This window comes from Schistocerca gregaria, chromosome 3 (assembly GCF_023897955.1).
Source record: "Schistocerca gregaria isolate iqSchGreg1 chromosome 3, iqSchGreg1.2, whole genome shotgun sequence".
Lineage (NCBI taxonomy): Eukaryota > Metazoa > Arthropoda > Insecta > Orthoptera > Acrididae > Schistocerca > Schistocerca gregaria.
In genome coordinates this window covers 391,031,947-391,059,455 of record NC_064922.1, presented here as the reverse complement: position 1 = coordinate 391,059,455, position 27,509 = coordinate 391,031,947, and the positions used below count along the sequence as shown (strand labels likewise).

Below are 27,509 nucleotides of genomic sequence, written 5' to 3'. Positions count from 1 at the left end.
TGTGACTGTATATTATCCATGGGCAACTTTTGGTGACCTGTGGGCCTGATTTGCCTATACTTATTTAACCTCACGGGCAGCTTTGTCACATGACACAACAGCAGTCCTCCTGTCACATAAAGTCAAAACTATAGTATCTGTGTTATTAATATTCATGGGGTAATGCTATATGAATGGCATCCCTTTCCCAACCAGACACGCCAACAACTTATGCCTCAAAACTCTTTTTTTCAAGATTACATTCATGTTATGTTAACCCAGTCCTCGGATGTTTGCATTTACTTATGTGTAGTGAACATTCTTTATTTACTTTTGATATTTTTCAGTATCTGTCTTAGAAAATTTTATTGCAAAATTCTGCAGTGCTGTTAGTAACTAAACAATATTCAGGACAAATAAATAAATGCAAACATCTGAAGATGAGATGCCTGGCATCTTGAAATGTCATGACAAATACTGGACATCTATAAAAGCAACTGGTTGCTTTTATAAAAGGTAAAGTTCTGCATTCTGGTCCTAGACGGGCCAATCTGGCCCAGTTTGGAGGGACATTTGGCCAGCATCCTTTTGTCAGGTTGCCTGATATTGGAACTACTACTAATAGGTCAAGTAGCTCCTCAGGTGGTCTAATGAGGCTGAGTGCACCTCTTACTAGTCCTCCCATCAAGGAAATATCTCTGACAGTACCTGGAATCGAACCTGATTCCTCCATTTAGTTCATTATAAAGTATCTTCAGTTACAAAAGCTGCAATGTTCTAATACATCCACAATGGTCAAGAATTACTTGCTAATATTAGTATGGAAATATCTAAAAATATGTCTGGGCAGAGAACTATGTGAACCTCCCCTCCCCATTCCTTGCCCCCCCTCCCACTCTCTCTCTCTCTCTCTCTTTCTCTTTGTGTGTGTGTGTGTGTGTGTGTGTGTGTGTGTGTGTGTGTGTGTGTGTGTGTGTGTGTGTGTGTCACTCCCCACAAATTTCTTTCGTGGCTCAGATTCAAACTGATTGCTGGTGTCCTGTTGCCCAACTGTGCTATAGACGATGTTTGCCTCCAACACAGCTGTGTTCTTATGAGTAAGAGTGCTATCAGGAGCAATAAAATAAAAGGAAATGGCCATATTCCTCATGTTGTGCTTCGTTGGAGGATGATGTGGATGTTCTGAGCTTGTGGTTTGGAAGAATTAATACTCAGTGAAATGCCTCATACAAGGGATAAATAATTATATTTTCTTACAGGACATTGTTAAAGCAAGGCCCATATGGTGGAAGGCCTATTATTCAGAATGCTTTGATTGTAACACCAAGCAGTTTAGTTGGGAATTGGGAAAAGGAATTCCAGCGATGGTTAGGAAGAGGAAAAATCCATACATTTATTGTTAATCAGGTAACAATTTATTGAATGATTTTAACTGCTAATCATTACTTGTTTTATAATAAACTGTAATTGTTGTTTGTTTGGCTCATAACAATCTACACACATTTTAAAAATTTGGCTTATTTTAGTTGAACAGCAGTGCAGAGGTTTGTGTTTGATGTAACATAGGTGTTAATTCTTCATCTAATTTTAAAATCCTTAGGTTATCAGCTTGCTTCAGAATTGCAACATTTAGACACAAAAATAGTCTCCATCATCATGTGAAAACATTAAATAATCATCTCATTGGAGTATTCCAGTAACCATATGGCAATGTTAATTTTTCAGTCTATTGTTTTTCATTCAGTATTCCTTCATCATTTCATTGTATTCATTTTTCTTCTATTGGATCCATTTAAAACCTGTTATATTTCCTTATGGCGTCCTTCCATCTGTAAGACATTTATTCTGTAACTGCCTCTATCTTTTTCTACATCCCTTGTGCTGCTTCTTTGTAAATCTTTCTTGAGCTCTTGGATCCAGTTTGTTGTTAACATCTTTTGCCAAGTGTGTTTGTTGTTCAATTTCCTTGAATTATACTTGTATCTCCCAGCTACGTGAAGGTTTCTCAATTGCCGAATATCCGTTCGTGAAAATTTCTTTCGTGATTCGTATGATTTTCCTCAGACTATAGCTGAATGATAATGAAGATCGCATAACACTTGTCTTATTTCTATATTTTATTCAAGGTTTTGGTAATTCATCTATACATTTTCTTTTTGAGGATACATCAGCAACATGTTCATGTAGTGCATTAGATTTGATAATCTATATGTAGCGTTGAATTCCTGGTTTACTTTATCTGACAAGGGGAAGTCCCAGCGGTGGGACTGACAACGATTGATATGGTTATGTATGTTAAGATCCCAGTGATCACACACTACAGTCATTCACCCTTGTCAGCACTTGTTTGTGTGTAACTGGTGAAAAAAAATTTGGAATTTTGTGTGACACTCAGTAGCATTTAAAAAGGTGCATCACATAGTCTGGTTGTGTGGTATAATGGATAGGATAATAGCTTCACATGCAGGAGGTTGGGGGTTTGAAACTTGACAGGTAATTTACATTTTTTTTTTTTTAATCTCTATTGAAAAGACTGATCATAATTTTTATTCAGTCATTTGATTTAAATGTAATTTTCATTTCTTTGTGCATAATTTTAATCAAAATATCAACTTCTTCATTTGCGCTCATTTTTCTCTGTCATTATTTTTCCACTTGAAATCCTTGTTCATGTGTTTTTAATTAATTTTATGTATTAATTTCGATTGAATTTCTTTTATCACCCTGTTTTTTTCATCCACATCATTGCACTCATTATATCTATTTCTCATTTTACTTGAATTTTGCTTTACTTACAAACACTTCTGTCACTTAAATTTTCATCTGCATTATGTTGTGCACAGTGCAGTAGGTATGTAGGTTATATTTTAATGTTTGTATGGCGATTACCAAAAACAATTGCATATCTGGTAATGAAAAATGCATTTTTCGCATAGTTGCACAGTCAATAGAAATAGATTATTTCATCTTTTGTTTTTTAACTGATATTGGAATTTTCAAATAATTGAATATTATAATACATAAATATAATTAAATTCATATTCACAAAAATTCTAATTGTAAAAGAATGATAAAAAGGAAAAATGAAACAAATGGAAAAGTTCATATGGTGATTAAAATGTTGTGGATAAAAATAGAAATAAAACATTATATTTAAACCAATTAACTGAATAAAATTAGTGATCAAAGTCATTTTGATAAAGATTTAAAAATGAAAAAAATTTCTGCATCTGGTGAGATTCAAACCCACAAAGTCCTGTATGTGAACCTCTTATCCTATCCACTACAGCACACAAACAGTGTGCATAATATGACTTTTTTGATGTTATTGAGCTTCACATAAAATTCCAAATTTTTTTTCATCAGTTACCTGCAAATAAGGGGCTACCACAATGAATGGCTGTAAGGTGAGATCCTGGGATTTTATCCTACATCACTGTATGTTTGCTGCTCCTCTCCCTGTGAGGTTTCCCTGTCAAGATAGCCAGATGTGTATGACTGTTTCTTTGGAGTTCAGTAATCATCAACAAATTATTAATCCTAAATTGAATTTCTGCTCTGAGACAAATTTGCAGTTTTTTGTATTGTGGCCAAGATACATACGATGCCCACACCTACTACATTAGTACAAGTTTATATGCCAACTAGCTCTGCAGATGACGAAGAAATTGAAGAAATGTATGATCAAATAAATGAAATTATTCAGATAGTGAAGGGTGACGAAAATTTAATAGTCATGGGTGACTGGAATTCGGTAGTAGGAAAAGGGAGATAAGGAAATGTAGTAGGTGAATATGGACTGGGGCAAAGAAATGAAAGAGGAAGCCACCTGGTAGAATTTTGCAAAGAGCACAACTTAATCATAGCTAACACCTGGTTCAAGAATCATAAATGAAGGTTGTATACATGGAAGAATCCTGGAGATACTAAAAGGTATCAGATAGATTATATAGTGGTAAGACAGAAATTTAGGAACCAGGTTTCAAATTGTAAGACATTTCCAGGGGCAGATGTGGACTCTGACCACAATCTATTGATTATGACCTGTAGATTAAAACTGAAGAAACTGCAAAAAGGTGGGAATTTAAGGAGATGGGACCTGGATAAACTAAAAGAACCAGAGGTTGTACAGAGTTTCAGGGAGAGCATAAGGGAGCAATTGACAGGAATGGAGGAAAGAAATACAGTAGAAGAAGAACGGGTAGCTTTGAGGGATGAAGTAGTGAAGGCAGCAGAGGATCAAGTAGGTAAAAAGACGAGGGTTAGTAGAAATCCTTGGGTAAGAGAAGAAATATCGAATTTAATTGATGAAAGGAGAAAATATAAAAATGCAATAAATGAAGCAGACAAAAAGGAATATAAACGTCTCAAAAATGAGATCGACAGGAAGTGCAAAATGGCTAAGCAGGGATGGCTAGAAGACAAATGTAAGGATGTAGAGGCTTATCTCACTAGGGGTAAGATAGATACTGCTTACAGGAAAATTAAAGAGACCTTTGGAGATAAGAGAACCACTTGTATGAACATCAAGAGCCCAGATGGAAACCCAGTTCTAAGCAAAGAAGGGAAAGCAGAAAGATGGAAGAAGTATATAGAGGGTCTATACAAGGGCGATGTACTTGAGGACAATATTATGGAAATGGAAGAGGATGTAGATGAAGATGAAATGGGAGATACGAACACACGTGAAGAGTTTGACAGAGCACTGAAAGACCTGAGTCGAAACAAGGCCCCGGGAGTAGATAACATTCCATTAGAACTACTGACAGCCTTGGGAGAGCCAGTCCTGACAACACTCTACCATCTGGTGAGCAAGATGTACGAAACAGGTGAAATACCCTCATACTTCAAGAAGAATATAATAATTCCAATCCCAAAGAAAGCAGGTGTTGACCGATGTGAAAATTACCGAACTATCAGTTTAATAAGTCACAGCTGCAAAATACTAACACAAATTCTTTACAGACGAATGGAAAAACTAGTAGAAGCCGACCTCGGGGAAGATCAGTTTGGGTTCCGTAGAAATGTTGGAACACGTGAGGCAATACTGACCCCACGACTTATCTTAGAAGCTAAATTAAGGAAGGGCAAACCTACGTTTCTAGCATTTGTAGACTTAGAGAAAACTTTTGACAACGTTGACTGGAACACTCTCTCTCAAATTCTGAAGGCGGCAGGGGTAAAATACAGGGAGCGAAAGGCTATTTACAATTTGTACAGAAACTAGATGGCAGTTATAAGAGTCGAGGGACATGAAAGGGAACCAGTAGTTGGGAAGGGAGTGAGACAGGGGTGTAGTCTCTCCCCAATGTTATTCAATCTGTATATTGAGCAAGCAGTGAAGCAAACAAAAGAAAAATTCGGAGTAGGTATTAAAATCCATGGAGAAGAAATAAAAACTTTGACAGAATTACGATGTCATCGGCGAACCTCAGAGACAGCAAAGGACTTGGAAAAGCAGTTGAATGGAATGGATAGCGTCTTGAATGGAGGATATAAGATGAACATCAACAAAAGCAAAACGAGGATAATGGAATGTAGTTGAATTAAGTCGTGTGATGCTGAGGGAATTAGATTAGGGAATGAGACACTTAAAGTAGTAAAGGAGTTTTGCTATTTGGGGAGCAAAATAACTGATGATGGTCGAAGTAGAGAGGATATAAAATGTAGACTGACAATGGCAAGGAAAGCGTTTCTGAAGAATAAAAATTTTTAACATCGATTATAGATTTAAGTGCCAGGAAGTCATTTCTGGAAGTATTTGTATGGAGTGTAGCGATGTATGGAAGTGAAACATGGACGATAAATAGTCTGGACAAGAAGAGAAGAGAATCTTTTGAAATGTAGTGCTACAGAAGAATGCTGAAGATTAGTTGGGTAGATCACATAGCTAGTGAGGAAGTATTGAATAGGATTGGGGAGAAGAGAAGTTTGTGACACAACTTGACCAGAAGAAGGAATCGGTTGGTAGGACATGTTCTGAAGCATCAAGGGATCACCAATTTAGTATTGGAGGGCAGGGTGGAGGGTAAAAATCGTAGAGGGAGACCAAGAGATGACTACACTAAGCAGATTCAGAAGGATGTAGGTTGCAGTTGGTACTGGGAGATGAAGAAGCTTGCACAGGATAGAGTAGCATGGAGAGCTGCATCAAACCAGTTTCAGGACTGAAGACTACAACAACAACATATCCCCATCTTTATTGCTGACATTATTATTTTTTTAGAGTTCTAATTGTGCCCTTAATTTTATCAGCAGAGGGTGTCATATCCTCTTTTAGATTTTCATGAGCCCCTGGAAATTACATTCTGTACTTTGATAGCAGGCAGTTCAAAAGATGATCAAAATGTTTTGCAAGTTTTTCACAGGTTCATGCTTTGTGCTTGATATTCTGTTAATTTACTGTCGCAGATCTGCTAGAAATTTTAGAAGCTTTTTTGGTCATGATCTTGCTTTTGTCAACTGTGACTTTTTCAAAGCTCTTTTAACATCCTTAGTATCAGTGTTGTTATCTTTCCATGCTGTTGAAATTGTTCATAGTATTCCCTATTTCCACAATATTTCCATGTTTTCTTTGTGTATGCTGTTTCTGTTAATGCTTTAATGCTTCCTCACATATTCCATTTTAATATGTATGTCTTTGTAATTTTTTTCTGGCCCATATGTTTGCTGCATTGTTGATTCTTTTTAGATACTTAGTTCCTAGAATGGGATTTTCACTCTGCAGCGGCAGGTGTGCTGATATGAAACTTCCTGACAGATTAAAACTGTGTGCCGGACCAAGACTCGAACTTGGGACATTTGCCTTTTGTGGACAAGTGCTCTGCCATCTGAGCTACCCAATCATTGCTCGCACCCTGTACTCACAGCCTTACTTATGGCAGTGAGCCGTACTTGGTAGCTCAGATTGTGGAGCACTTGCCTACAAAAGGCAAAGGTGCCGAGTTCGAGTCTCGGTCCGGCACACAGTTTTAATCTGTCAGGAGGTTTCTTACTTAGCTCCTGTTATTAAGCGAATTTTCTCTTAAAATGTGTGTTGTTTTTAGTGGGCCCTGAGTCTGTGTAAGTGGGATATTTTTAATTGTTATCTACCATGAAGATATCATCAGTGAATCTGAAACACCAAGGAATTCAGGATTTTGGCTGGTGCAGGATCACTGATGATATCTTCAAAATTTGGGCCCAGGGCCAAAACACTGAAACCACATTCTTTCACAACATCAGCACCTTCTTTTCCATCTACTGCACTTGGTCCTCGTCACCCCAGTGTGACACCTACTTGGACACTGGTCTCCACCTCTGTGATAACCCCATCCAAACCTCTGCCAATATCAAGCCCACTAACCATACCATATTCAGTTTCAATGTTTTGTTAACTGACACCCTGCCCATGCCAGAAGGTCACTTGTGTATAGTCTGGCACCTCAGTGGTGGTGCATCTGCAGTGATGAATGATTATTGCCCAGTACACTGCAGGTTTTACCAATGCCATCACACGCAGGCTCTACACTCCCAAACCGATACCAATTTGTTGTGACGTATCCATATAAATTCATAATTGTACAACTATCCCAGAAACTGACTGTAAAAGGAGTTGCCCCCAAATCATCCAGTATCACCCTGGACTGGTACAGCTGAAGTATATCCTTCATTGGTGCTTCAAATGTTTATCATCATGCCCAGAAATGAGGAACAACCTACTTGCACTCCTTCTCACCTCTCTCAAACTAGTATTCCACTGCACAGTCAATCTACTAGTCCGTCCATATGCCACACATACTCCCAGCCCTTTGACACATGGGTGGAGCACTTGCCCACGAAGACCCAGTTTCAAGACCTGCCCAATACACCCACCTAGCACATCCTACTGTGTTCCCATAAGGATTATTTTATCTTTCAGAGGCAGAGGCCCTGTGAAAGCTCATGTGACAGCTGTCCTGTAATTTCTGCATAGCATTTTACATGGACATGACCACCAACCAATTGTCCACTCAACAGTCTGTGGCCAAGAGTGGAGTTGACTCTCCACTGGTGGAACATGCTGCTGGGCACAACATTTTCAATTTCAATGCCTGGTTCACAGGCTGCACCAACTAGATTCCTTCATCCCAATACCAGCTTCTCTGAATTGTGTATGACAGTTGTTCTTATTAAACATCATTTAATCCCATACTCCTCCTGACCCCAGTCTCTGTTAGCCTTTGCCACACATCCATCTATACCCATGTCCCATGCATGACCTTAAATTTACTTATGGTGCAACCATACCCTGGTCTGTTCTATTTCTCTCCTCCAGATACACTCCTCAATGGCATTGTACACTTCCTGCAGCCAGAAGAAGCTTACCAGTGCCACATTCATATCTCATCTCATTCATTTAAGCTGCAGTGCTAGCACAATTTATTCAGAACAGTTGAAATATGCTGAAGTTAAGCCACTGTTTAAGAAGGAAGATAAAGAAATAGCATCAAATTTCCATCCAGTTTCACTTTTGCCAGCAGTCTCAAAAATTTTAGAAAAAGTAATGTACAATACAATCGGCTTTGTGACCATCTTATCTCAAATAACATACAGTCAAAGTCACAGTTCGGACTTTTAAGGGTTCTGATATTGAGAAGGCTATCTACACTTACAGTGAAAATGTGCTTACGGTAATTCATTAGACAAAAAATTGCAGGCAACTGGTGTATTTTGTGATCTGCCAAAGACATTTGACTGTGTAAATCACAGTATCCTTTTCAGTAAATTAGAATATTATAATGTAACAGGAAATGCTGCAAAATGGTTCAAATCTTATATCTCTGGCAGGAAACAAATGGTGTTATTAGGAAAGAGACATGTATCAAGCTATCAGGCATCATCCAATTGGGAACTAATGACATGTGGGGTCCCAAAAGGTTCCATTTTAGGGCCCTTACTTTTTCTTGTGTATATCAATGACCTTTCATCAGTAACATTACCAGAAGCCAAGTTCGTTTTGTTTGCCGATGATACAAACATTGCAATAAATAGCAAATCAAGTGTAGTCTTAGAAAGGTCAGCTAATAAAATATTTGTGGACTCTAATCACTGGTTCCTAGCCAATTCTTTGTCACTAAACTTTGAAAAAAACACATTACACGCAGTTCAGAACTCGTAAGGGGTGTCCCACGAGTATATGCCTAACATACGATGAAAAGCAGATAGGTGAACTGGACAGTGTTAAATTCTTGGGATTACTGCTTGATAATAAATTTAACTGGGAGGAGCACACCACAGAACTGCTGAAGCATCTTCACAAATCTCTATTTGCAGTGCGAATTGTGTCAGACACAGGAGATATAAAAATGAAAAAGCTGGCATACTATGCTTACTTTCATTCCATAATGTCATATGCGATTATTTTTTGGGCCAATTCATTGAGCCAAGCTAAAGTTTTCCAGGCACAAAAATGTGCAGTAAGAGTTACATGTGGTGTGAACTCAAGAACATCTTGCAGAAGCCTGTTCAGAGAACTAGGGATACTAACTACTGTTTCCCAATATATTTATTCCTTAATGAAATTTGTCATTAAAAATATATCACTTTTTCAAGCCAACAGCTCAATTCATGGAATCAGTACTAGAAATAAGAATAATCTTCACAAGGATTTGAAGTCACTTAGTCTTGTCCAAACAGGTGTGCATTATTCAGGAACACACATTTTCAATAACTTGCCAGCAGCCATAAAAAGCTTAACAACCAATGAAATTCAGTTTAAGAGAAGCCTAAAGCATTTATTGATGGCCAACTCCTTCTACTCCATTGATGAACTTCTCAGTAGAACCAACTGATTTGTGTGTGTATATAACTATAACTACCTTCTGCACAAGTTCAGTGCACTAATGTGTTAATTGTAAATAAGTATTTAGTAGTTGTATTTCATGTTTATTACCTTATAAATAAATAAAAAAACTTTTTTATTTTAAATTCAGTGCTTTAGTATTTGTAAAATGATTCTTTCATATAGCGTTCATTAAAAAATGACTACCATGCCACTTGGGACCTGTGGAATGGTACATCAGCTTATTTGTTTGAGTTGTAAATATTTGTCATGTATTGTTGTTTTTCTGACATGTTCTACATCCTGGAGGATCTCCTCACTACAGATCAGTTGGAATGAAAGTAAATCTAATCTAATCTTGTCAGCTGAGGTAATGTAGCCAGACAGACAGACAGACAGACAGAGAGAGAGAGAGAGAGAGAGAGAGAGAGAGAGAGAGGGAGAGAGAGGGGGGGGGGGGGGGAGGGAGAGAGAGTACACACTTTAATTCTGAAGCAGGATTCATGCAAAACTAGCAACTTTCTGTGTTACACAGCACTTCAATTATTTGGCGAGCTTTAATTATTTACTCATTAGATTATTTAGTTTAGAAGAATCTCATCTTGCTTTACTGCAGATGTTGGATCTCTGCATATCAAAATGGTGAATACCTCTTCAAATTTACCACATGGAGCTGCATTTTCTTTCAGCTGACTTAACATTCTGCAATGGAAACTGTGTTATAAAGGGTAGGCATTTAATTCCAAAATAAGGTCAAACTGTTTGACTGAAATGAGTATTTCTTTGTGGTTTAGTCCATTAGATTCTTCCCATCTAAGAATTGTTATCTCAATTATGCCTTCGAGGTTACTGAGTGTATATCATTGGTAACTTGCAACATTCTGCTACAAAACAATGTAAAATATTGCTGATAGAAACTGTTTTCATAATTGATTTACAAAACATCTCTCAAAATACTGGCATAACTTACAGCAGTATGTTACTTGTTTGTACATTCTTTGTCATGGTCATGGTGACTGTTAAAAAATCGCACTTCAGTGCAGTTCAGTTTAATTTTTGGTTCTTCATGCATGTAGGTTGTCAAGTGTGTAAATTAAATAATGTATGTCAAATTTTGATCAGTCGTCATTCCAAGTCTTCATAAAATACGTTAATGGTTACCAACTAAGATACTTATCAGCAGCAGCTGAGACATACCACATAACACATTATATGCGCAACGGGCTGAGGTGCTCATATATGTGTACCAGACAATAGTGTACAGGCATTGCTGAATAAATGTAATTACAGTTAACATTTACAAGTCTGTAAGAATTCAGATATACAGTTTGGTTCATAAAAGAATATGGACATGTTTCACCTAAATTAATTTACTACAGAAGCCTGTTGTATTACAAAATTTAGAAACTGATTATTTGTAAGAACTGAGGAAGGAAATTTCTAGTTGCTAATTTATTCACAGAATCTTATCTTGCTAACTGACATTATAAAACAATTGTTAAAAGAACTACAGAAATAAGATTTCAGGAACTGCTGTCAAACTGATTTCCTCGAATTTTCTTTGGAGGTAGATATTATATAAAATAATGAGTATTTGATATCCAGCCGAAAGTGTAATGACAGTTGTAAACATATAGTCCAGTAAAATTAAGTACAACAGTGCTAACAGTATTTTATGAAACATTAGTTCTATGCACAATCTGTGGCAGGATTTGCACCAGTCCCAGCACTGATCAGTTCATAATCGTGTTTCTTGGTCTGCCACATTACAAACTCCATGCTGGAATGTTTACTAGATCTACCATCTGTAGTCAGATGGACCTATGTTCTTTTAGGAAGTAAAGTTATGAAGCTGCAATAATGAAACCAGTATAGAAACTGCAGTACTGAATATAGGTGTGACAGTGGAGTGCAATGTTGTCAGCACCATACATTGTAATCAGCACAAATACACTGCTGACCTCCACGACATTGGATGCCACCTGGTGGTGTTGCAGTAAAGAAAGTATGTAAGTGGACCAGACATAGATGGAGGATCACCCTAGCAAAGGTATGTGCTGTAACTGGGGAAATCCATTGAGATAAGCAACTTTGACAAAGGGCAGATTATTTGGACACAGAACCTGTGATTAGGTATCTCAAAGATGGCAGAGTTGGTCAAATGTTCACATGCTACTGTCATGAGTGTCTATGGAAAGATGTAGGAGGACAGTGGACACCCCCCCCCCCTCCCACTCTCCCCCACTCCTCAGCTGCTAAATGGTTGGACGTCCATGACTCTTCACAAAATATGGGGTTAATAGGCTAGTCTGCTCTGTAAAGTAGGATAGGTGAACTGTGGTATCTCTGCGGAAAGAGCACAATGCTGGTGCATGCGCAAATGTTTCACAGCACACCATTCGTTATACATTGTTGAAAATGGAGCTCCGCAGCAGACCACTCTAATGTGTTCACTTGTTGATCCAGTGGCATTGTTAGTTATGATTGCAATTGGCATGGGACCATTGGGATTTGACCATCAATAATTGGAAACGTGGCAAATCAAATTTTTGCTACATTAGGTCACTGCTCATCTCCACAAATGCTGTCATCAAGGTGAATGGTGGCTCAATACATGCAGTGCACCATGCATGCAGGTGAGAGACATTCTCCTGTGCTTACACGGCACCTGTGGCAGTAATTGAAGACATGCTGACAAATGTGAACCACCTGCATCCCTTTGTGCTTGATGTTTTCCCCGATGGTGATTTTATCTTTCAGCAGTATAAGTGTCCATGTCTTGGAGCCAGAACCATGCTTTAGTGATTTGAGGAGCATTATAGTGAACTCACATTGATATCTTGGCAACCAAATTCCCCATGATGGTTCTATGGAACCCATTTGGGTTGTTATCGGTTACCATAGCTGTGTACACAAATCAGTGGCCCATTATTTACGTGAATTACATGTCCTATGCATAGACATCTAATGCTCCATACCTCCACAAACCCAACAACAAACTTTTGGATCCCTGATATGCAGAATCAGTGACGTATATTGTTCCAAAGACAGACAAACAAGCTATTAAGCAGATGGTCATACTGCTTGGGCTTATGAGTGTAGCTGTTTAGTGCAATGCAGCAAGAATGATTAAAAACTATAGCTACTTATTATTCATGATGACTGGGTGTTGTGTGATGTCCTTAGCTTAGTTAGGTTTAAGTACTTCTAAGTTCTAGGGGACTGATGACTATAGCTGTTAAGTCTCATAGTGCTCAGAGCCATTTCAACCATTTGAACTTATTATTCTATGCTGTGCTAGTAATTATGTAGTTGATATTACAATGAAGGTTGCAAGCAATCAAAGGCACACAGTAAACTGGCAAACTGATTTCTTAACTACCAATAACATTTGTACTTAATGAAAGGCTACCTTTTGCACTCATACTATAATTTACCAGGGCTATCTGGAATATAAATTTGATTTTCATGTAGAAAGGAAGTAGTAACGGGCATGGAAAACTTACTACACTGACACATGCAGTAGATCAGTGTGCCTAAAGCTGTGCTAGCAAGAAAGTCACATTCATCCTCATTTGCCTGCACAAGTTGCTAGAAATTGTACTTACATTAGAAAATTCCACTAAATACGAAATCTGTTCTGTAATAATATTTTTAGTGGAAAAATAATCTCAAGACTCTTTACATTCATCACAAAATTTGTGCTATATATAGACTGAATGTAATGAGTGAAGATTTTAAACATCAGTAGCATTCCTAGAATGAATTTTCACTGTGCACTTTGCCGGTCTAAGTTTTGAGTCCCAGTGTGGCACACAGGTTTGATCTACCAGAAAGTGTTGATAGTGTTGTTTGTTTAAGAACAGAAGGATAAAAGTGCATAATAATAACAATAGAAGTGAACATCCCTATGTAGTCAGCAATGAACGGATAAAGAAAATCGGTGAAAATATACGTGGAATCTGGTATTTCATGATAATCTCAACTGTCTGACAACTTTCCACGTATTTAATAGAATGTTCTGCAGGACATTGTGACAAAACTAATGGCTTGCTCCTTAGGTCCCAAAACTCTCTGAGGCACAATTTATACAAAGGAAATATGTCAGCTTATTATAAGAGGTGATAAATGCTTAAATACACTATCTGATCAAAAGTATCCAGGCACCTGTTTGTGAACATTAATGTGCGGGCATCCACCATTTTCCTTTATGACAGCTTGAACTCTGAGATGAGATGTCTGAACGTTTTTGGAGGAGTGGCAGCCCATTCTTCCTCAAGGATCGAAACCACAGAAGGTAGTAATGTTGATCTGCAGCTAAGTCGACGTACTAACTCTACCATAAGGTGTTCCATTGGGTTCAGATCAGGACTCAGGACAGGTAAGCCCATCTCAGGAATGTTATTGTCCACCAACCATTACCTCACACATGCTGCTTTATGAGAGGGTGCATTATCATACTGATACAATCAATCATAGTCTTCAGACTTTTTCTCTACTGTATGCAGTACACATTGCTATAAAATATCTTCAAATCTTTCCACATATTGTGGAATAATGGGACCCATGAGAAACACCTCCATATCGTAACAATGCCTGTTGTACTTCGTTCTAGGCACTACGTATTTTTGTCATGTAATGTTCTCCAGGCATTTGCCATACCCTAACCCTTTCATTGGATTGTCAGAGAGTATAGTGTGATTTATCATTCCAAATGACTCATTTACAATCATTCATTGTCTAGTGGCATCGCTCTGTACACCACCTGAAATTTTGTGCAGCATTGACTACAAAATTCTGTTGCCTGTGAGGAGCTGCTTGACCATTGTACACCATTCTTTTTACTCCATATGCAGTCATTGTGCTAGCTGGACTGCTGCTAGCACTTTAATGCTCATGAATGACTCCATCTGCTGATCACATGCTATTTTTTCCCACTCTCCTTAACAATGAATGCTTGATGGTTCTTGTTCTTCAGTATATGAGGTCTGCCTGGTCTTAGTTTAGCTGTGGTTTTTCCTTCGCATTTCCACTTCACAGTCACGCAAAAAGACATCTTGGGTAGTTTTTGAAAGTTTGAGATGGCAAAAGTATGAATTGGCCCTGATGAATTTATAACTCAGGTCACATCCAATGAATAGTCCACATTCGAAATCACTGAACTTTCCTGACCGACCCTTTCTGCTGTTACTACTTCTCTACTGACAACACAATTCATCCTGCTCCTTTTATACTTGCAGATCTGCCTCTTGTGACATCAAGTCATCAATTCTGCATTACATACAGGTGTCAGGTAGTGTATGAATTCTGTTGCAGAATTGTCTGTGGCCTTGGTTTAAGCCCTCCACTTGACTCGAATTCAGAGGGTTGTGTTAGGTTCTGGAAATGATGCTATAGAATGCTATTTCAGTTTCCACCCGATGTGCAAGCCTAGAAGCTTAGCTGTTTCCACCATTGCTACATGCCACTTCTAGGAACTAAAGATAACCTTTGAATGCAGTACAGGAATCATGCATGCTGTCATGATTCACAGTTCATAGTCTTCTGCAACGCTGGCAGTGCCTCCTCCCCTTTACCTATCCCTTCCCCCCTTTTTTTTCTAGGTATACTGAATGGACATTGGCTTTCCTTCCTGACCTGCCCACTATTTCTGTAAGGGGCTCCATCACCCACCTATCCTTAGGAGACCCCAATGACCAACCGAGCGAAGTGGCGGAATGATTAGCACACTGAACTCGCATTCGGGAAGGCGACGGTTCAATCCCGCGTCCGGCCATCCTGATTTAGGTTTTTCGTGATTTCCCTAAATCGCTCCAGGCAAATGCTGGGATGGTTCCTTTGAAAGGGCACGGCTGACTTCCTTCCCTGTCCTTCCCTAATTCAATGAGACCAATGACCACACTGTTTGGTCTCTTCCCCCAAACAACCCAACCCAACCCAACCCCAGCCCAATGACCAGCAGTCTCAGTGCTGACTCAGATAGATGTACTTTTATCAGTGTGTTGTATTTAAGGTTTAAGAGGACAGCCATGTGGCCAGTACATACTTTTGCCTTCAACCCAGAAATTCCTGACAGCACCAATGTTGCTCATTCACAGTTACGTGACTTTGGACTAGCCAGGTTGCTGTACTTGAAGACATTGCGACATGAAGGATACAAGACAAGGATATAGGCACCAGATGTGCTCTGGGTGTTTTCTCAGATGCCTAAATCCCCCCCGCAGTCCAGGGCAGCAGCCTGAAGCCTGTCAACCATGGCAAACACAGCTTGCATCTGTTTCCAGGCACTGTCCAGTTCACCCTGCATGTGTCCACAACAGGCACAGTCCCGATCCATAGTTAACCAAATTGTGTCTGTGCAATTGTGTTTATAAACACAACTTAACACAGAAAAAAAGACAGACGCTCTTTACTTCTTTATGGAACTATGTGAGAAAAAGACTAAACTAAATGCCGTTTACAAACAAACTGCTGCTGAGTGCTGCTGCGCTTGCCTTGACAGCTTGACTAGAATTTATGAAATTTTACTAACAGCGTAAATGCTTCCAAAAGCTACTCAAAGCAGAATTTATGAATGTCTGCGTTCCTAAATGTATGACACTTTTTGATGGCTGTGGCAGCTTGTTATGTGGAGAATCATAATGGTTTATAAACAAGCTCATGGACACAGCTGATAAAGAATTAAACTATCAATGACTAACCACCATGGTCTGTGATCTACACTTCTCGTAATAGTCCAAAAAATTTAAAGAGTTTAACTTTACCAGTCTTGACCCTGTGTCAGAATAAATTACCAACCCATAACATCAAGTCCCTCCCTCCCTCCCTCCCGCGAGCAAGTGAGCGAGGGAGCGAGCCTCTCTCTCTCTCTCTCTCTCTCTCTTTCTCTCTCTCTCTCTCTCTCTCTCTCTCTCTCTCATTCATTTAGACATGTGACATTAGTAATTTTTTTTGCTGCTGAACTTTAGGACTATTGCTGAAAGTGAGCTAAATCATGAACACTAAAGTATTTAGCAAATATAATTCATTTATTTATTTATTTTTGTGCTTTCTTTATTATTATTTAGTGTACCCCTAAGGGGCATACATACCTAAGTGGTGCACTAATTAAGGAAGATGACAGTAAATAACAGGGTGTGATGGAAGAGCTCAAGGGCTGGTTCTGAGACCGATCCTACTCCTAAAACTTGTCAACTACAATAAAATTCAACAAGTTAATACCCCTTAACCAAGGAAGGCCCTCATCAGGGTGGAGTCTCTGGACAGGGCAGACCATGAATGGCTTACAGCCTTCGTTCAGTGTCATCACGCAGAAATGTACGATAGGTGGCAAACGAGATCCCAAAACGTCCGGGATGGAATAGTAATAAACCTGCCTAGTACTCCTAGGTGCACTGCACTTCACAACACTAATTATTGCACTACACTGCACACAGTATTCCAAATGCTGATACCGAGAGGATGAAACAGGCATCAGGTTTTGTACGACTGTAGTCAATAGAATTACCTTGAGGGGACACAACTCCGGATAGTGGCACTGAAAGACATGGTAGCATTCCGCGTTGGGAGCATATGAAGTGTTGTTGCTTCTCTAATGGCACAGGTGCTAGCGGCAGTGGTAATGACACTTTGTTGGGAGTAGTGGGCGCCTTTGGGTGTGGGGCACTGTCTGCGTTGACTGGAGGCTGTGAAAAGGGTAATGCAATGCTGACTTCAGTGTCCCAGGCACTGGGGAGTGTGTCAGTCATGTAGTCAGTTGGAGGTGGACCAGAGATGGCATAGGCTGGTGGTGTGTTGAACACAGCATCAGGGGTGGTGTCAGTCAGTGGCACATCAGAAACAGCGGAGGAGATGGTATTGGCCTCTGTCGTATTGGGCACAGTGATGATGGTGCTATGACTGGGGCTGATGGTTGGTGGGGACAGCTGCATCTTGATGGTGCTGTACTCATTGGCTGGAGGGGGCTCTAGGATGTAGGCCAGCTTGAGTCTTTCTATGGAGACGGTTGTTGTGACCCATTTCAAATAAGCCGAGAATGTCTTGTCTCCACATCGCAACATCAAGTGTGGGAATGAATATTGAGAGCGAAGTGGCAGCTGGTATGCATCCACCCAAAGCGTGATGTTTGTGCAAGCTGTGAGGTCATGGTGGACGGTGGATGAAGGTACAGTGCTCACCATGACATTGCTGAGATGTAGGTTGCAACTGGGATATGAAGCCCTAGACCTGGTGCATGAAACTTCAGATGGTACTGTCAGAAGGGAGTGGGGTCGCTTCCCAAAAATCGCTAGGAATGGTGAGTGGCAGTCCGTATACCAGCTCAGAAGCAGATTTTCCCAGGTCGGTTTTGTGTGAGATATGCAGGCATAGAAATACCACAGTTATGGCTGCAGACCATTCAGAACAATATCACGAGGGCAGCTTTAAGTGTGGTGGAACTGCTCCACCATGCCATTAGCTGTGGGGGAGGGGGGGTCTAATGGTATGGTGGAAATGGGAGCCGCAGGTGGCTGTCAAAGATCGGAAGAGGGCCGAGATGAACTGTTGCCAATGATCTGTTGTGAAGTTACATGGGTAACTGAAGCAGGACATACAGGTCTGGACAAAAACTTTAGCCACAGTTTCAGCTGAAATGTTAGGGGTAGGGGTGGCCTCTGACTAGCGAGTAAATATGTCAGTAATTGTGAGCTGGTATTGATATCCATTGGAGGAGGGTAGTGGTCTGGCAGTGTCGAGGTGAACATGCGTGAACCAGTGTTGTGTGGTGGGAAGGCAGCGCCAGGTTAGTGAATGTGCTGTCCAACCTTGGCACCCTGGCTTGGAGTACAGGACCAGGTCCAGTTGCTGCAGCCAGATTCGATGCCCAGCCAGGCGAAGGGTTGTTTCCTGAGACCGGCAGAAGTGTGGGTGTCTGGATGTGCTAGGCTGTGGATGTGCTCAAATGCCAGTTTTTGGAAGGTGAGTGGGGGGGGGGGGGGGGGGGGGGGATCGTTGGGACCATCAGGTTGTGAAGGATCCATGAGGACATCACAGACCATCTTATGGTCAGAGCTGGCTATGGATCTTAAATGGAGGTTGAGGCAAGACTCCACATTCTGCAGAGTATGGGCTAGGTCTGGTTCCCCCTTTTGAGCAGCAGCCAGGGCATTGTAGTCCAAGGGCTGGGGCGATGGCGCAGGAACGACTAAGGTAATCTGCCACAATGGTATCAATGCCGGCAACATGCCAGGTATTGGTAGTGAATTGTGAGATATACTCCTGTAGCCTAAACTGTCTTGGTGAGATCTGGTCTATGTCTTTCCTGTAAAAACCAGAGGTTAGGGGTGGTGGCCTGTGAACATCATAAAGATACATCCCTCGACAGAAGATAGGAAATAGCGGACGGTGTCATGGAGTGTGAGCAGTTTGTGGTCACATATGCCCCATTTGCATCGTGCGTCAGAGAGCTTGCACGAAAAGAAGGCAAGCAGCTGCCAGATGTTGTCCACGTGTTGTGTAGGATAGTCCCAGTAGCTGTCTGGCCTCATGTCTGCCACTATTCCAAGGGGGGCATTAGGGAGGATATCAAGATTCCAAGACTTACCAAGCGGGAAAGCGCCGGTAGACAGACACAATAAAATAACACACAAACACACACACAAAATTTCTAGCTTTCGCAACCAACGGTTGCTTCTTCAGGAAAGAGGGAAGGAGAGGGAAAGACGAAAGGATGTGGGTTTTAAGGGAGAGGGTAAGGAGTCATTCCAATCCCGGGAGTGGAAAGACTTACCTTAGGGGGAAAAAAGGATAGGTACATACGCGCGCGCGCACACACACACACACACACACACACACACACACACACACACACACACATATCCATCCATACATATACAGGTGTCTGTATATGTATGGATGGATATGTGTGTGTGTGCTTATAGGTGGGGCGGAAGGGGTAACTGGGCATAGAACCTGTTGGGCGTGACGACCATAGGGGTGGGAAGGTGTGGCAGTGACACTATGACTTAACAATGTGGGCAGTGTGTCGCTAAATGCAGGGTGGTGCTAACAAGCAATATTTCGGAGAAGAAGGTAGGCAGGACACATACGGTTTGGACCACAAAATACAAACTTTGCTGTGTGTGTTGTGGGAAGGAGTGTTCAGTATGCCTCATGGTAACATTGTGAGTTGTCTGGGCATGCAGCTGTCAGCTGTGGGAATGGTGTGGAGGGATAGTGTATGCTTAGGGGCACAGGGAGGATGAAGGAGGGGAGCAGTGGTGCACACAGAGGGAGAGCATGTGGGAAGATGGTGTGTGTGAAGTAGTGAGGGAGGTGTGGAGATGGTAAGGGGCAGGTGGTGGTGTGAGCGGGGTGCATCTGGTCGACTTAATGGGAACTGATTTTGTGACCACATGGGGTGTGCTAATTGGAATAATAAAAATGAAAAACCAGTGTGTTTCAGCAATGAGACTCGGCGGTTTGGTTTAGAGGGAGCCACCAGTCGTGGAATGATTTAGATTCCCTTCTATACTCCTAAGGGGCATACATACCTAAGCCATGCACTAATTAAGGAAGATGAAAATAAATAATAGGGTATGCTGGAAGAGCTGTGTGGACTGGTTCTGAGACACTGTTCTTAAAAGCTAACAACTATAGAAAAATTCAACAAGTTAATACCTCTTAATCATGGAGGGCCCTTGGTGGGGGATGGAGTCTGGACAGGGCGAACCATGAATGGCTTACAGCCTTTGTTCAGTGTGATCTGGTGGTTTGGGAAAATCCACTTCAGCGACATGTTTGGTAGCAAAGGGGGTGCCAAAACACCTGGGATGGAATCATAATAGGCCCACCTGGTACTCCTGGTGCGCACTGCACTTCACTGCACTAGTCACACTACACTGCATGCAGTATTCCAATTGCTGATACTGTGAGAACAGACCAGGCAACTGGCATCAGGCTCTGTACGCCTGTAGTCAATAGAAGCACCTTGAGAGGACTCAGCTCGGCAAAGCAGTGCAGAATAACGTGGTACCACTCCACTTGTTAAACAAAGTGTGACAGAACACAGATACTGAACATGGGGTAAGAATTCTGCTGTTCGTTCATACCCTTGTGAAATGCAGCAGACAGTGATGCAAGCCATGTGGCTTTGTGCAGGTGGCTACATGGCCAGGAGGTGTTGCCTTGCCAGAGCAGAACAAGAGACTGCTTGTGCAATGGTTTTGTGTGGATGGTGTGTGGAAAGCATAGCTGTCTAAGCTCTCCCTCCAGTGGAAGCAACCAGTGGGGGTGTTGGGGGTCTGCGCAGCCTGTCATCTGCTGCTACAGGTGGAGGCGATGGAAGGAGTCGCCACAATGTAATTGATTATCTCTTTGCTTGCACTTTGTTTTTTCTTTTTTGTAGAAGGTCCTCATCAAATATGGTTTATTTAATAGATTATCCACCTATGGATAGTACATCGCTGTGTAAAAGTGCCCATATGTTCCCAAACCTTTTACTCAGATGGTCTAAAATCAAGAAGAAAAAAATAAAAAATAACCATTAAGTTGCCACTGCCACTTCGAGCCCTAAATAAAACAGGATTAATTAGAGCTTAGCCTCTTCAGGCATTGGCATCTCCCCTAAAATCTCTTCCTCAGTTATTTTGTTCATTGGACACTTGCCGCAGACAAAGTGGGTACTAATAGTATTCATCATGCGGATTAATGGTTGCTTTAGGTAAAATAGTACTTAACTAATTAATCCAGATCTTGTTTACTAGTGGGCTAATAATATGGGATCACAATGCCAACAAGTTCCAGGACAACTTATTTAGTGCTTGCCTACCAAATTCAGCACAATGAGTCAGCTTTCACTACCTCGCAACAAATTCAGCGCATTGAGTTGTCTTTTGATCTCGCAGGTACCATGTACCAAAATTGCCAAATAATTGAATCATCTATCCCTACGAGAGTCTTCACAACAGGGCGCTAGCTGAAACAGAACTGGAAAGAAAACCAACTTCAAATAAGTAATACTCAAACTTTCAACATTACTACAGGCAGCTTGTGAATAATAAAACTTCTTGTCTAAATTTCTGTAGGATTTAAATCAAGTAACTATGTTCTAGTTGCTTTTCAGAGCTGCACAGGATCTAACTTGAACACTCTCCCTTTATAATGAGCTTCCTCACAAAAGCTATCCTATGAAAACTTAGGAAAACATCACCTAATTAGTGATTTATGGTGACTGAACACTGAATATCACCAGAAAATCAACTCTCAGGTTCAACTTCCCAACACAGTACCTCTGCAACCTGACTTGTACAAAGCAGTGTGTACACGCAAAACTCTCTTGTCTTTGTCCAGAACTGCCCTACTCTTACAACCATATTGAACCATATCAGAACAATTAACTTAAATAAATGAATAGCCTTAGAACACTTTTAACAATGTAAGATTATTGAATTCAGCTGTCATGATGTGAAATATTGGCATGCTCCAGCTGCCTGCACTGGATCTATGCTACTCACAGTGTGGTTATGCAAGTATCTTTGGTTTGATCAGGCATGGCTGCTTCTTGCTTTCTCCCAGGTCTTTCTTTCTCTATAAAAATTTGCACCCAAGACATTTACATCATGTAACATTAGGCTATACATGTCCCTAACTTCTAAGTTTACACATTGCTGTAATTCTTCTGTGATTAGTTGAGCCAACACATAATCTGTAACATACTGTGAAATATTATTTTTGTATGTTACAAACTCCTCCTTCCTCTACAGAAATGAAATGTTAACCTAAATCCTATAATACACAACATACATGTATGTATACCAGCAGTGAGATGGTCTTTGGAGAGGCAGGATATGTGAACTGGCTTTAATGACTGTAATTCATCAGTGAAACTAAAAAGTTCATTCAGTTTATTCCTCAGTACTTGAATATTCTAATTTCATAAAAGTAGTTAACATTTTGCATTGATAAAAGTATAATTGTGTGGAAATAAAATACCTACTGGCTGCTGAAAATTGTCAGCTAACAATTATGCTTACAGGTACGACCTATTAAAATTATGCTCTTTATCAAACTGGATGTTTGTTTCAGTCCTAACTTGTCTTATAACTTGGTTCCTTTCTGTCCTCCATACCCTAAAGAGGAAGTTGCCCCGACACCCGTAACAACTAATATTGTTGCCAATTGTGGCTGTACCTCCCCTCTTATTTTTTCTGCTATTAACCTGATCAGTTTTACTTCCCTTTTCCTCTTGAGGTGAAGGTCATGTCTATTATAATCCTGTGTACTGCTATAATCAACAAGAACAACACTAACATGTGATCATGCTCACAACATTGTTCTCCCTAGCAGTCTAATCTGCCTCAGATTTTCTGCAGACTATGCTGGTTTTTAGGTATCACAAAAAAACATAAATGCACTAAATAAAATGTCATTCTCTTTCTTTTACAGAAGAATAAACCAGCTGATTTCAAAAATAATGCAAATGCTAATGTTATGCTAATTTCTTATGAAATGTTTTCAAGATACTATGATGACATTGAAAAATATAAGTTTGACCTGCTCATTTGTGATGAAGGCCATCGTTTAAAAAACAGTACTATTAAAATATATGTGGTAAGTATGATTTTTGTTATTGGCGTAATAACCAACATAACGTATATTTGGTTAGCGTGTATCATAAGCTAGGAAAACCAATGTAACAGCAAGAGTGTACTAATACTCAGTTCTGCTTCAACAATTGAAATATTTCATTTAATAATAATAGTAATAATAATAATAAAAATAATATCACTACAAGAAGCGATTGAGCAATTAGATGAAAAGAAGCAGAAATTACAAGCATTGACCAAATGACATAGAAGATACAAAGAAAAGTGAAAATAGAAGGAAACAAAACCAGACATTCAACACAAACCAAAAGAAATTTTACCAGACAATAGATAACACACACATTAAAATATACAATCCACCAAACATAACAGACATGGAACACTTCTGGAGCATCATATGGTCAAACCTGGTACAGCATAACATGCATGCACGGTGGATACAAGCAGAAACAGACGCATACAAGATGATACCACAAATGCCTGAGTGATAATTTTGCAACATGAAGTCACCCAAGCAATTAATTCTACTCACAATTGGAAAGCCCCTGGAAAAGATAAAATAGCAAATTTTTGGCTAAAGAAGTTCACCTCAAACATTCACATTTAACTAAATTATTTAACAGTAACATTGCAGACCCATACACATTCCCTGATACACTTACACATGGAATAACTTATCTGAAACCTAAAGATCAAGCAGACAGCAAACCCAGCTAAATATCGCCCCATAACATGCCTACCAACAATATACAAAATATTAACTTAGTCATTACGCAGAAATTAATGACACATACAACACAGAACAAAGTTATAAATGAAGAACAAAAAGGCTGTTGCAAAGGAGCATGAGGATGTAAAGAGCAATTGATAATAGATGCATAGGTGACATTTCAAGCTAAAACTAAACAAAGGTCGCTACACTATGCATAAATTGATTACCGAAAAGCTTTTGATAGTGTACCCCACTCATGGTTACTACAAATATTGGAAATATACAAAGTAGATCCTAAATTGATACAGTTCCTAAACATAGTAATGAAAAATTGGAAAATCACACTTAATATCCAAACAAATTCAAATAATATCACATCACAGCCAATACAGATTAAGTGTGGAATATACCAAGGAGACTCATTAAGTCCTTTCTGGTTCTGCCTTGTTCTGAACCCACTATCCAACATACTAAATAATACAAATTATGGATACAATATTACTGGAACATACCAACACAAAATCACACATTTGCTATACATGGATGATCTAAAACTACTGGCAGCAACACTAATTACTAAAGATAACAGAAGTATTCAGCAATGGTATAAATATGGCTTTTGGAACAGACAAATGTAAGAAAAATAGCATAGTCAAGGGAAAACACACTAAACAAGAAGATTACATATTGGATAACCACAGCGACTGCATAGAAGCAATGGAAAAAACAGATGCCTATAAATATCTAGGATACAGACAAAAATAGGAATAGATAATAGAAATATTAAAGAAGAACTAAAAGAAAAATATAGACAAAGACTAACAAAAGTACTGAAAACAGAATTGACACCAAGAAACAAAACAAAACCTATAAATATTTATGCTATACCAATATTGACCTACTCATTTGGAGTAGTGAAGTGGAGCAACACAGACATAGAAGCACTCAATACACTTACACGATCATAATGCCACAAATATAGAATACATCACATACATTCAGCAAAAAAAGGTCCACATTAAGCATAAAAGAAGGAGGAAGGGGATTTATCGACATAAAAAACCTACATTATGGACAGGTAGACCAATTAAGAAAATTCTTTATAGAACGAGCAGAAACTAGCAAAATACACAAAGCAATCACTCATATAAACACATCGACTACACCACTGCAATTTCATAACCACTTCTACAACCCTTTAGATCACATAACGTCAACAGATACGAAGAAAGTAAATTGGAAAAAGAAAACACTACATGGCAAGCACCCGTATCTTCTAACACAGCCACACATCAATCAATACGCATCCAACACATGGCTAAGAAAAGGCAATACATACAGTGAGACGGAAGGATTCATGATTGCAATACAGGATCAAACAATAAACACCAGATATTACAGTAAGCATATTATTAAAGATCCCAATACCACAACAGATAAATGCAGACTTTGCAAACAACAAATAGAAACAGTAGATCATATCACAAGCGGATGTACAATACTAGCAAATGCAGAATACCCCAGAAGACATGACAGTGTAGCAGAAATAATACATCAACAACTTGCCATACGACATAAAGTAATAAACAACACATTCCAACATACAAGTATGCACCACAAAATGTACTGGACAATGATGAAAACAAATTATACTAGAACAGAACCATTATAACAGATAAAACAACACCACATCACAAACCTGACATCATACTCACCAATAAAAAGAAGAAGTTAACACGACTAATTGAAATATCCATACCCAATACAACAAATATACAGAAGAAAACAGGAGAAAAAATTGAAAAATACATCCAAGTGGCTGAGGAAGTCAAGGACATGTGGCATCAGGGTAGAGTTTACATTATACCAATTATACTATCAACTACAGGAGTCATACCACACAATATCCACCAGTACATCAATGCAATACAGCTACATTCAAACTTAAATATAGAACTACAGAAATCTGTAATTATTGATACATGTTCAATTACCCGAAAGTTCCTAAATGCAAGGTAACATATACCGTACAGTTAAAAGGAAGTCACGCTTGATCAAGGTCCGCGTCACTTTTATTTTTGACCAGACATAATGTCTGCGAAAAGAAATAATAAAAATAATAATAATAAAGTCAGGGGCAGCTCGTTTTTAATGGCTGGAGTGGCCCAGCCCCATCAAAAGTTTTGTGATATAATTATATTCTTTGTGTTTTTTTCAGTATTATATCAGAAAGTCTGAGTATAAAATGATTTTGGTATAGTAAAAGTGGCAGAGACCAGAGGTAAACAGGCACAGTTTCCACTGTCGATAACAGGCACATAATGTCAGTTTGCCTGTAGCTGGGCCCAGCCTTATTGCTGCCCTTTCTCACTCCTTCAGGCGACCTGCACTTGCTCCACACCCTGGCTCCTAAATGTGCAGTCACAGTGACATGGCTAAGCTGTTGGCCTTTCTCCACCTGAACCCTTTCCATACCATAACTTATGGCTACCTCTGGCAGGCCTTGCGGATGACCTGCTCAGACACACCCCTCTTTCCCTGCACACCAGTGAACCCTGCTCTCTCTCTCTCTCTCTCTCTCTCTCTTTCTTTCTTTCTTTCTTTCTTTCTTTCTTTCTTTCTTTCTTTCTTTCTTTCCCACCTGTCTCCACGTCTTCACCATGTTTGGGGCCAGTCAGGTGTGGCCCATAGCCATAGTACAAGGTGATACTGGCAGAACAACCAAAGCTGAATTCCCCCCCCCCCCCCCCACTCATCCCCCATTACATTACATGAATACTTGTTCCATAGATTATGAATATGAGATTTCATAATGGTGTGGAAAATGCCAGTTTAACAAAAGTTCTCTTTACACCATATAATTAATCAATTAATAGATGTTTATACAGTTATTACTTCATGTCTAAAAAAACATATATTGAGTAGAAGGATTTGTCTTTCAGAGTGTCCATTAATTTGTTTTTACATGCTGGTATGGTATTTGGCAAATGAACAAAGTCTTTTGTGGCAGCCTAGTTCATCCTTTTTTTTGTGCCAAAGTCAGATTTAACCCAGAATAGTGAAGAGTTAGAGTTGTAGCTATGCACTTTGCTATTTTTTTTAATTGGGAAGGCTCATTAATAACATATATCATAAGTGAATGTATGTATTGTGAAGGTACTGTGAGTATCATGTTCTTTAAATAAATGTCTGTAGGTGATCTTGGATGGGCTCCAGCTATTATTCTGATTACACACTTTTGTGCAATGAATACTTTTTCTCTTAATGATAAATTATCCCAAAATATGGTTCCATATGAAAGCAGTGAGTGAAAATAGGCATAGTAGGCTAATTTACTGATATGTTTATCACCAAAATTTGCAGTACCCCAACAGCATAAGTAGCTGAACCTAACCATTTCAGCAGATCATCAATGTGTTTCTTCCAATTC

At 39.6% G+C, this 27,509-nt stretch overlaps 1 protein-coding gene across 8 annotated transcripts in view; it reads left to right on the top strand.

Moving 5' to 3' along the window:
- Positions 1 to 27,509, top strand: part of LOC126355958 (DNA repair and recombination protein RAD54B-like) — a 385,308-nt gene that overhangs the window by 137,091 nt on the left and 220,708 nt on the right. For 7 of the 8 annotated variants that reach the window (XM_050006553.1, XM_050006550.1, XM_050006552.1 and 4 more), the window contains 2 exons: positions 1,239 to 1,386; positions 23,207 to 23,371. In XM_050006553.1, coding sequence (XP_049862510.1) covers positions 1,239 to 1,386; positions 23,207 to 23,371 — 313 coding nt within the window. The remainder of the gene's footprint in view (positions 1 to 1,238; positions 1,387 to 23,206; positions 23,372 to 27,509) is intronic. The other variant, XM_050006555.1, reaches the window with a different exon arrangement.